At 33.8% G+C, this 12,141-nt stretch overlaps 1 protein-coding gene across 1 annotated transcript; it reads left to right on the top strand.

The window, feature by feature from the left end:
- Positions 1-335: 335 nt before the first annotated feature.
- LOC128546165 (uncharacterized) lies at positions 336-10,195 on the top strand. The gene is made up of 7 exons (XM_053546467.1): positions 336-522; positions 1,881-1,952; positions 4,219-4,305; positions 4,688-4,759; positions 5,928-6,014; positions 6,410-6,481; positions 8,371-10,195. The coding sequence occupies exons 1-7, from the start codon at positions 381-383 to the stop codon at positions 8,847-8,849; spliced, it is 1,011 nt and encodes a 336-aa protein (XP_053402442.1). The 5' UTR covers positions 336-380; the 3' UTR covers positions 8,850-10,195.
- The last annotated feature ends 1,946 nt before the right edge of the window (positions 10,196-12,141 follow it).

The following is a 12,141-nucleotide window of genomic DNA, read 5'->3' as shown; positions in this document are numbered from 1 at the left end:
TCAGTGTGGTATATCTGTTATTTATATTACTAAAGCATGTCAGTTATTTACTTAGACTATATCATAGTCATGAGTAATACCTCCTTTAGTAGTTTAGTTATGCCCTTCTGTTTCAAAGTAAAAAGATTCAAGGATAAATATCGAACAGAGACGCAGCGTTCCAAAAATGCAGCATGCCCGATGCGCAACCTACAGCACGCAATCGTGCACAAGAATCATGCGGTCGGACACAAGCCTAACACACATAGACAAACCTATGCACACACACACGCACAGACTATGACTTATTAACAAGTACAAACGAACAAACAAAGCAATACAGTGGGGCACCGTCTTGGAATAGTCAGTGGGAAAACCATCGCTTTGGAGCTACAGTTTAAATGTATTTATACTATATTAAAATTTCAAAACACATATTTATTTTATCTATTAAAGGTGTGCTAATGCCAATGCCAGCTGGAGTAATAAGAAAGCCGCATCCTTATGACGAAATTTACATTCCCGAAAGTGAAGAAAGTGAAGGTATCGATATACTAGCTTTGATTTGTATATCATAAAGACATTTTACAAAAAGAAATATGCCTTTGAATTGTTTATCATAAATTCATTCAACAAATATGCTTCCATTGTCTAATGCCTACGAAGATTGTTTTTAATATTAAGAGTCCAAATAAGATGTTGTAGATCCGACGATGATCAACACTTTCAAACATAAGAAAGCAAGACGATTTGCCAATAGAGTTTGAAATGCATTTAAAGTATTGTATAGTATATCACGGGTGGTAAACGCGCAATCTAATTCCCGCCGGGAATACGCTTAAAATTGGTTGCGCAACGTCCGGTTGCGCGTAAAAAAAGACGAAATTGAGGTATGTGAAGTTATGATTTTGCTTAGTATGAGACAAGAATAAAATTTCTCGAATAAAGCAAAATGTTATTCGACAAAAATATTGTAATACATCATATGTGTAAAATATCTGGTTTGTAATTTATGATTCGGTTCTATTATCACAAAATCTCAGGCGACACGAAGCGTGAAAAAAGTGTGAAATCAACAAAAATGGAAGTTTCTGACCTCATATGCCTAATCTGAGGACATATGATGCTTTTTATGATAACTCAACTGTTGTAGAGTAACGAATATCAAAATTATTTGCTTCAAATCCAGCTTACGGGGACATAATTGACAAAAAAATAATCGGGAATGGAGTTGCGTACCGGGAATGGAGTTGCTCGTATACATCATAATGTATTATAATGTATACGCGCAACTCCATTCCCGGGGCGCAACCCCATTCCCGATTATTTTTTTGCCAATTTTTCCCCCAAAAGCAACATTTCATTCAAGTGTAGGTAATATTCATGACTGTTTTACACGTGTTTGATCATTAGAAGCGTCACATTTCCAGAAAGAAGGCACAAGAGTTAGAAAATTTGCATTTTTCATGATTCCATGCTTTTTTGACAGCTCGAGCCAGCAGAGTTTTCGCGATAACAGAGCTGATTCTTAAATTAATAAGTTGGTATTTCACACATATGATCTTTATTCATTTTTGTGTCGAATAGCGTTTTGCTTTTTTCGAAAGCACTCGTAATGACATTATTTACAAAAACAAAAAACCACCTACCTCGATTTTGTATATATTGATGCGCAACACCAGCACCGGAAGTCGCCCAACCCATTTATCGCGTATTCCCAGTGGGAATTGGATTGCGCGTTTACCACCCGTGATATAAGAAACTAGATCTTAAAGATTACAGATGATTAGTAATGATAAAGCCAAATACGAAAGAAAAAATGCAATGGAGAACTTTTTTATTTTAATATATCTTATAGTATGTTAAAGTTTGAAATGACGGATTGATTTTATCTATTACAGTTATGCCAATGCCAGAAGGTGTTAGAAGAAAGCGGCACTCCTATGACGAAGTGGACATTCCTGACAATGAAGGTAATGATAAAATTGTCATATACATAATTGATGTTAACAGTGTTTTCCTGACCTTTTATGATTGATTTTATTCTGATTCTTTAAGATCAAGTGATGTACAAATGCCATTTTTTAGACTAACTACATGAATGACTTTTAAAGAAATTAATCGTCACGCCATACAAGCAGTGATGGAAAATCAATTTAATCACTTGCCTTTCACCGATGTTGGTTCGACACATTGCTCGGGGTGTAAAATGTTTATGTCAGGAATCCGTCCAGTTGGTTTACAAAAGATCGGTGGCTCGCCTATGCCTGAAACAATCCCTGGAGGTCTTCCTCTGCTATCAAAACCTGACAAAATGGCAATATGATCTAAATTTTGTCGATGTGACTAACTCCAGCACCCACAGTTTAAATTCATAGGATTTAAATGACGTTTAATGTAGCACCATTAAAATTCTAGAAACCTTTCATATTTAATGACCATTGTTTTAATGGTGTCCGTCAATTTAGTAAATTAAAATCTTGTCTTTTGGGGCCTCACATATAATATAAAAAATGCGTTTTTGAGCCTGGTATCCACCCTGATTGAATAGAAGAAACAATAACAAACGTTTTGAGGTATGATATCATATTGTACTAAACAATGCCTACGGATTTGTTAACCAGTTAGCCAACTGTCTAAATTAATATGCTTTCATGTCCAGTGTATATAATATCTTTTCAGAGTGACGTATTATTTTGTTAGACAACAATCATATTTTCTCAAATGTCCAGTGAACATACTATCTTGTCAGAGAGACGTACTATTTTGTGAAACGACCATCCTGTTTTCTGAAAGTTACATGCTATCATGGCCCAGGTATATCCTATCTTGCCAGAGTGACTTACTTACTGTACTTACTTACTTACGGAAGCGATAGATTTAACATGATTTCAAGTTTTGAAACCAAAGCTTTGTATCACTGTGGTCTTTAAATACAGAACTTACTTTATAGTTTTGCCATATACACATTTTAACGTTTGTTGATTCGTTCTGAAATAATTATATTTCGCCATATAATCTTGTTAAGTGTTTTCCTACAAAGATTTGCATCTTCCTTGTTTAGAGATTATTCTACTATGAGCGAAATCCTAGGACTGGCGACCAATAAGTGTACAAAGATAAATTGAATACAGTTCTCAATATTTCTGTTACACGTTTATTTTCAAGCGGGTAATTGTTTATAAATTGCGATCACACATTTAGTCACAGTGGGTCACATTTAGCTGTAAGCCTTTGTTAAAAATCGATTATAGATAATTAAGTGAGCTATATCATTCTAAAATCATTCTCTGTGATCATTTTTATCTATTTAGTTTTAAATTCGATACTGAAAACACATTTCCAAACATATATATGTACACAAACATCCTAAATTCAGTGTAAACATAGTTCATATTGAACGCAACAAATATATAAATGACCACAATATGATCTTGCACTAGCATTAAAAAAAATTGGTAAGTAATTAACAAATGCCTGATACTACAAAATCTGAAATGGGAATTAATGCAGCCCAAGATACATTTTTTAGATTTTGTATCGAACTCCACGGGGCCAACAGAATATGCTCGTTATATCCCGAGTTTGTTATAAACGTACAGCGAACAAAGTCCCCATAAACAGTATTTGTATATCAAACTGATTTATAAAACGAACTGACTAAAGTAGATTGAATTTATATTTCCTTATCCAACCTCTTAGTGCACCAATGTGCTTTTGTGATTTCGAGAAAACTTTGTTTGAAAGTTTAAGACCTTAAAGACATTGTACTAAAATAGTTTACTATTCATTTACTTCAGTGTGGTATATCTCTTATTTATATTACACAGACATGTCAGTTATTTACTTAGATTATATCATAGTCATGAGTAATACCTCCTTTAATAGTTTAATTATGCCCTTCTGTTTCAAAGTAAAAATAATCAAGGATAAATATCCAACAGAGAAGCATCGTTCCAAAAATGCCGCATGCCCGATTCGCAACCTACAGCACGCAATCGTGCACAAGAATCATGCGGTCGGACGCAAGCCTAACACACATAGACAAACATATGCACACACAGACAAAAACATGCACAGACTAGGACTTACTAACAAGGACAAACGAACAAACAAAGCAATACAGTGGGGCACCGTCTTGTAATAGTCAGTGGGAAAACCATCACTTTCGAGCTACAGTTTAAATGTATTTATAGTATATTAACCTTTCAAAAGGCATATTTATTTTATCTATTAAAGGTGTGCTAATGCCAATGCCAGCTGGAGTAATAAGAAAGCCGCATCCTTATGACGAAATTTACATTCCCGAAAGTGAAGAAAGTGAAGGTATCGATATACTAGCTTTGATTTGTATATCATCAAGACATTTTACAAAAAAAATATGCCTTTGAATTGTTTATCATAAATTCATTCAACAAATATGCTTCCATTTTCTAATGCCTACGAAGATTATTTTTAATATTAAGAATCCAAATAATATGTTGTCGATCCGACGATAATCAACACTTTGAAAGATAAGAAAGCAAGGCGATTTGCCAATAGTGTTTGAAATGCCTTTAAAGTATTGTATAGTATATAAGAAACTAGATCTTAAGGATGAGATAAAGCCAAATACGAAAGAAAAAAATGCAATGAAGAACTCTTTTATTTAAATATATCATATAGTACGTTAACGTTTGAAATGACATATTGATTTTATCTATTACAGTTATGCCAATGCCAGAAGGTGTTAGAAGAAAGCGGCACTCCTATGACGAAGTGGCCATTCCTGACAATAAAGGTAATGATAATAATGTCATATACATAATTAATGTTAACAGGGTTTTCCCGACCATTTTTGCATTGATTTTATTCTGATTATACGTTTATTTTCAAGCGGGTAATTGTGTATAAATTGCGATCACACATTTAGGCGCAGTGGGTCACATCTAGCCGTAAGCCTTTGTTAAAAATCGATCAAAGATAATTAAGTGAGCTATATCATTCTGAAATCATATTCTGCGATCATTTGTATCTATTTAGTTTTAAATTCGATACTGAAAAAAACACATTTCCAAACATATATATGTACACAAACATCCTAAATTCAGTATAAACATAGTGTATTTATAAAGCAACAAATATATAAATGACCACAATATGATCTTGCCCTAGCATTAAAAACAATTAGTAACTTATTAACAAATGCCTGATACTACAAAATCTGAAATGGGAATGCAACTCAACATACATTTTTTAGATTTTGTATCAAACTCCTCGGGGCAAAAAGAATATGCTCGTAATATTCTGAGTTTTTTATAAACGTACAGCGAACAAAGTCCCCTAAAACAGTATTTGTATATTAAACTGATTTATAAAACGAACTGACTAAACGTAGATTGAATTTATATTTCCTTATCCAACCCCTTAGTGCACCAATGTGCTTTCTGTGATTTCGAGGAAACTTTGTTTAAAGGCTTAAGACCTTAAAGACATTGTACTCAATTAGTTTACTATTCATTTACTTCAGTGTGGTATATCTCTTATTTATATTTTACAGACATGTCAGTTATTTACTTAGACTATATCATAGTCATGAGTAATACCTCCTTTTGTAGTTTAATTATGCCCTTCTATATCAAAGTAAAAATAATCAAGGATAAATATCCAACAGAGACGCAGCGTTCCAAAAATGCAGCATGCCCGACGCGCAACCTACAGCCCGCAATCGTGCATAAGAAGCATGCGGTCGGACACAAGCCTAACACACATAGACAATCCTATGCACACACAGACAAACACACGCACAGACTAGGACTTATTAACAAGGACAAACGAACAAACAAAGCAATACAGTGGGGCACCGTCTTGGAATAGTCAGTGGCAAAACCATCACTTTTGAGCTACAGTTTAAATGTATTTATACTATATTAAAATTTTAAAACACATATTTATTTTATCTATTAAAGGTGTGCTAATGCCAATGCCAGCTGGTGCAATAAGAAAGCCGCGTCCTTATGACGAAATTTATATTCCCGAAAGTGAAGAAAGTGAAGGTATCGATATACTAACGTTGATTTGTATATCATAAAGACATTTTACAAAAAAATATGCCTTTGAATTGTTTATCATAAATTCATTCAATAAATATGCTTCCATTTTCTAATGCCTACGAAGATTATTTTTAATATTAAGAGTCCAAATAATATGTTGTCGATCCGACGATGATCAACACTTTCAATCATAAGAAAGCAAGGCGATTTGCCAATAAAGTTTGAAATGCATTTAAAGTATTGTATAGTATATAAGAAACTAGATCTTAAAAATTACAGATGATAAGTCAAGATAAAGCCAAATACGAAAGAAAAATTGCAATGAAGAACTCTTTTATTTAAGTATATCTTATAGTATGTTAAAGTTTGAAATGACGGACTGATTTTATCTATCACAGTTTTGCCAATGCCAGAAGGTGTTAGAAGAAAGCGGCACTCCAATGACGAAGTGGACATTCCTGACAATGAAGGTAATGATAAAAATGTCATATACATAATTGATGTTAACAGTGTTTACCTGACCCCTTTTTTGATTGATTTTATTCTGATTCTTTAACATCAAGTGATATACAAAATGCCTTATTCCTTTCTACTAACTACATGATACACTTTTTAAAGAAATTAGTCGTCATGTCATTAAAGCAGTGATGGAAAATCAAATTAATCAATTGCTTTTCACCGATGTTGGTTCGACACATTGCTTGCGGTGTAAAATTTTCTTGTCAGGAATCCGTCCAGCTGGTTTACAAAAGGTCGGTGGCTCGCCTATGAAACAATGCCTGGGGGTCTTCCTCTGCTATCAAAACCTGAAGAATTGGCCATATGTCCTAAATTTTGTCGATGTGAATAACTCCAGCGTCCACATTTTAAATTCATAGGATTTCAGTGATGTTTATTGTAGCACAATAAAAATTCTGTTAACCTTTTATATTTAATGGTCATTATTTTAATGATGTCCGTCAATTCAGAAAATTAAAATTTTGTTAAAAGAAAGGTCAGAGTGTGTGTTAACGCTTTAGTTTTAAGGGAAGTTTTCTTCTCTATTGTTTACTTGCCAAGTGTTTCACGTTATAGAATCTCGTGAAAATAAATCAATTTGCTTTTGTTTGAAAGGAGACGGAAACGCCATAAAATAGGTTCCACCAGAAGAAAGTTTCAGCTGTGAAACTCGGGAAAGCGTTTTAGGGCCATCTCATCCCTCTTGTTAAAACACTTTTCATGCGATAAAACGGTTAAAGAATAAAATCTCATATAGTACCATATGTTTTCCATGGCCGTGATATCAATATCAGGGTTTTCACTACGGATATTTATCCCAGTCCTAAAATCTCGATTAATATCGCCTCAATTTATACCACGACTATTAGGCATATCATGATAATGTACTCTTTCCTTTCCTATTATTATTATGCAGTCGACTAGTTTGCAAAAACATATGCCAGAGCGTAGCAAGACGTTTAGGTGACGTGCATCTAATGTCGTCATGGGGGCACATGTAAAATCAAGCAGTTATTAAAATTTGCAAGACTTTTTAAGTCAAATTCCAATTGTATTATAAATAATACATATTGAAAAAACCTTAATGGCTTCTGCATGCAACAATGATTATGCGGCTTATAGGTTCAAACGCATTTTTTATGAATGGGAAGTCATACCAAAATAATAATAGATCGAAGCGAAGCTGGCATTATCATTACTCCACTGTAAAAGTATTCGTATGTACCCAGGATGTATATTAGTTTATTTGCAGAAGTTAATCATGACACGTACTGTAGAAATCATTAATTATTGTATACTTTATAAAAAATATTGGAAAGTATTGATGAAATATAATGCAAAAATCATTTTATATTTTCATTATACATTTTCCCCTGAAACATGTTTTCTTTCAATTTTCGCTGGTTTACCTCACTTATTTAGTATCCTTGCGCAGTGAGTTTTGTATTATTTGAATGATTTGTTAAGCTAGCAAAAGTTAAAATAAATAGACCTTCATTCGTCTAATATGATACATGTTATCAATATAAAACGAAAACATGGCATAATTGAGAATCGAAAACTAAATTACCAGTCGTGCATCGACTTAATCTGACCAAACAAAGATATTAAAAATATATCATTTTGAAAGTAACGTTATTAAATAGGGGTATACTAATCATTTAACGAAACAGTATTATTGCAACAACAAATTGCCGTGTTCGTTCATCTGGCATAAAAAGTGAAATCGATACGATTGATAGCTATACATCGTAAAGAATTCTTTACAAGTAAAGTTTTTAATCTTAAGTCGCAATCTAAACAATACCAGTTTTTAAGCAAAGAGAATAAACAGAATAAATCCACTCATGTTTTATTTCAGACACGTCAATTCCGGATGAACTTCAGTTCGATCCAAGAACCAGAGAACACTATGAAAAGGCTATCAAGGAAGGAAGAGAAAAAGACTCGACATTAAGAGTAATGGTGATTGGTTGTTTTGGACAGGGTAAAACAACACTGACTGAGCGTCTTAGAGGGCAAACATTAGACATGATTGAAACTACTGATGGAATAGAGGGAATAGATGTAGATACCTGTACAGTACATGAAGACTCAAAATTGAAACGAGGCTCAAAAGATTACCACGAGTCAGATTATCTCAAACGTATTGCAGTTATCGCAAACAACACTCAAAATTATACTGAAACAGCAGTACCGAAGGAAGATCATCTGAGATCTGAAAGTAAAAACACAGCTTATCCCAAGGACCTTAGTAAACCACAAGCATTTTCTGAGATCGGAGATAATAAAGAAATCACAGATATTAGGAGAAAGAGCAGAAAATATCAAAGTTTTTAAATCAGAGTTACTGAAATGACAGTCACTAAAACAAAACACAGATGATAAATGTTATAAACTAAATATCTGGGGTTTTGGAGGGCAGTTTGTCTATTACGCAACGCATCAAATATTTCATTCAAGAGATGCCGTTTATCGTTTGGTCTTCAACCTGACAGAAACTTTGGATTCGAAGATAGCGGATGATTATTTGACAAAGAAGCATCGGACAAAAACTCAGAGGGAATATATCAAATTTTGGATTAATTCGGTGCATTCATTTGTTGGGAGCGAGGACGGTTACGAACCCGCAATAATATTGGTCGGAACACACAAAGATAAGGTAGACGATGACTCATATGTGGAAAACTGTTTTAAAGAGATAAGGACATTATTTGATGGTAGAGCTTGCCTTCATCACATTCGGTCGAAACATTTTGCGATATCTTGTTTATACAGCAAAGATTACGAAATGCTATAGTTGATGCTTGTAAAAAGCCGTTAAGAAAGTACTTACCCGCAAAGTGGATACCCTTGGGAATGCCCTGAAAGCAGCACAGCACAGAAAGATTATTACTTGGAATGAACTAGAAGAAATCAACTGCAAAATTGAGTATCCTGTCAAGGCATCGATCAAATAAAACTTTTTCTGGAATATCATCATGCGAAAGGATCCATATGCTATTTCTGATGAAGAAATAATCCAAAATGTCGTGGTGTTAGATCCACAATATTTGATTGATGCCTTCAAATGTATAGTAACATCCGAAAAACATTTCCGAGTTCAATCGTCAGTAAGACAACATTGGATTACACTCTGTAAGACAGGATTACTTTCAGCTAAACTTTTAGAGGAAGTTTGGAGTAAAAAAAAAGACTCAAACTTCTGGAATTTCAGATTCGAGCTGCTTGAATTTCTGAAAAGGCTTCGTATCATTTCAGAGGTTCAGAAATACGACAGGCAGAGTAATCATGAACATGAAACACTGGGAGAATACATTGTGCCTAGTTTATTAGAAATAGGTATAGGTATGAAAGTACTGGACGAATTTTTGAGCGGTAAAAATGCAACAAGCGTAATTTTAGGATATCTACTGGAACGTGAAGCCGTCTTACCAGCAGTGTTTCAGAAAGCTGTTTCCGCTATGATTGGTAGATGGCCACTTGTCAAGTTTAAAGGACAATACATGCTGTATGAAAACACGGTTGCTTGTGAATTTGAAAACCATGCTGGTATTCTGATGTTGGCGCGAAATAGACTTGAATTGCTTGTCGTTAATCTTTGTCCACCGGATGTTGTCAGCGCAGAGGCTAGTGACACATTCAGAAGGTTTATTGAATTTGTAATAAATCATCAAGTACTTGTATTACCGTATTTTTCTTCCCTCTTTGAAAAACCGCTTTTCATTACTTTAAAACTCATAAATAACTTAATAAGTGAAAATACATGTGAAATTTTAAGGGTACATTTAAATCTGTATGCGTGTACGAATATGGAATTGATATATTGAATTGGATTTGGGTATGCCACAACCAATATTGGTGATCAATTCTTTTATACTTACTTGTATTTAAGACTGCTGATATCAAAGTAATTGTTTTAACATTCAACAGGGCATGTAGGTGCAGTGGGAACAACTGTGAATGTTGCGCGACTTCAGTGTTGCCGAGTGTTTTTGGTCTCTGATTTCATATCTCGCGCCCTTTATCGTTTTTTATTCGATACATCGCATAGGGTGTATAATTGTTTGATATGAGGAGGCCATTAAACTGCCTTACGAAAGGTAGATGGTTCCGTTTGAGGTCTGTAATAATGTCAGGAAGAGCATCTGGGATCTGGGGTCTTCTTCCTTCACGAAAACGTGGAAAGTCGCCATATGATGTATCAGTTTGTCGGCGTCTAACAAAACAAACAAGAAACGTGGAAATTCCACGAAAACCAGGTTTTCAAACTTTTCATCACGCCAACAGGTTCTTTAAAAAATGGTCATATTCTATTATACATATCTGACTACATCCAATTATGCCATTCAGAAGTACAGGTATAAGAAGAGTACATGTGTCATTTTCCTACATAATTTATGTTTCTTTGATAAAAGCTATCTAAACAAAATGTTTGCTGACAATAGGTGCACCCAACCTAAAGTTATTGAGCATAAACCATTTTTCTCTTTATTTTTAGTAACAATACAATCCAAAGCCAGTACTTATATTTAAAGTTATAAACTCGAAATCAGCTTTCTGATGATCAAACTGAAAGACAATATATTTTTTATTGTAACTATGACCATATTTTTCTATTTTTAGTTACCCAGTGGCATTAAAATGATCCTTTTCTCACAAAAAAGAAACAAAGAAAAAAATGTATCTCAGTGAGATTTTAACCGACACTCCACAGCAAAAAAAATCTTATTTTTATTTCAAACATGACCCCATTTTTCTATCTTAGCTACATTGACCTTGACCCTGATCCAAGTGTCCTTAAATACATTGTTTATTTGATAAAAGCTTTCTACACACCAGGCATACTGCCAATAAGTGTTCCAAAGCTAAAGATATTGAGTGGAAGCCATTTTTCTATTTTTAGTAATAGTGACCCCAAAATCATTCAAAGCTAATTTTTCAGATAAGCTTGCTGTGCACAAATTTTGGTGGCAGTAAATATGTCCAAACTAAATTTTTGTTTTAAACCACCTTTTTGATGATCACATTCACAAAAAAATCTATTTTTAGAGAAAAAAAGCTATCTTCAAAATTAAATTTAACCACCGTATTAAGCTAGAACAAACAATTGCTTTAAAAAAACACAAGTTAAGAGATATTTTATCAAGCTTGGCATAGCTTTTTTGCATTAAACAGATGAGGAAAACTTGTGCAGTCCAACACTCTTTCTTCGTCAGTTGTTCCACTTCAGTTTTTTCTTTGTTTTACTTTTCGAAAATGATTTCAGTCTATTTTTTCTTCTTGTTTTTAAATTAGAAAATAGGGTTCTGAAATTGTAAAGTTAAAACATTACAATTATTATTCTTTTGTATGTATCCTGTATAGTCATTTTGTACGTATTGTAAGGTCAGCATGGGATGGTTCCACGACCCATACTGACAGTTTGACGGGGAGAATAAATGGGGTTACCCTATCTTTTTGGGCCCGAAACAAAACAAATATAGTTAAAGGTCATTTTAGAGCTTGCTCGGGCCTCTTAGAGCAATCAGTTTATTGGAGGAGTATCCATCGCAACGTAGTGACATTCTTTACCTCTACATTGAAACTTCCTGAAATTTATTATGATAATACAGGTATAAATACAGCTACA

The sequence above is a fragment of the Mercenaria mercenaria genome, chromosome 6 (assembly GCF_021730395.1).
Source record: "Mercenaria mercenaria strain notata chromosome 6, MADL_Memer_1, whole genome shotgun sequence".
Classification (NCBI taxonomy): Eukaryota; Metazoa; Mollusca; class Bivalvia; order Venerida; family Veneridae; genus Mercenaria; species Mercenaria mercenaria.
This window is presented reverse-complemented; position numbering and strand designations above follow the sequence as displayed.

Coding starts and splice junctions, on each gene's coding strand:
- LOC128546165 (XM_053546467.1), top strand. CDS start 381: ATGTATTTATACTATATTAAAATTTCAAAACACATATTTATTTTATCT. Junction 523..1,880: donor CGAAAGTGAAGAAAGTGAAG/GTATCGATATAC, acceptor TATCTATTACAG/TTATGCCAATGCCAGAAGGT. Junction 6,482..8,370: donor GGACATTCCTGACAATGAAG/GTAATGATAAAA, acceptor GTTTTATTTCAG/ACACGTCAATTCCGGATGAA.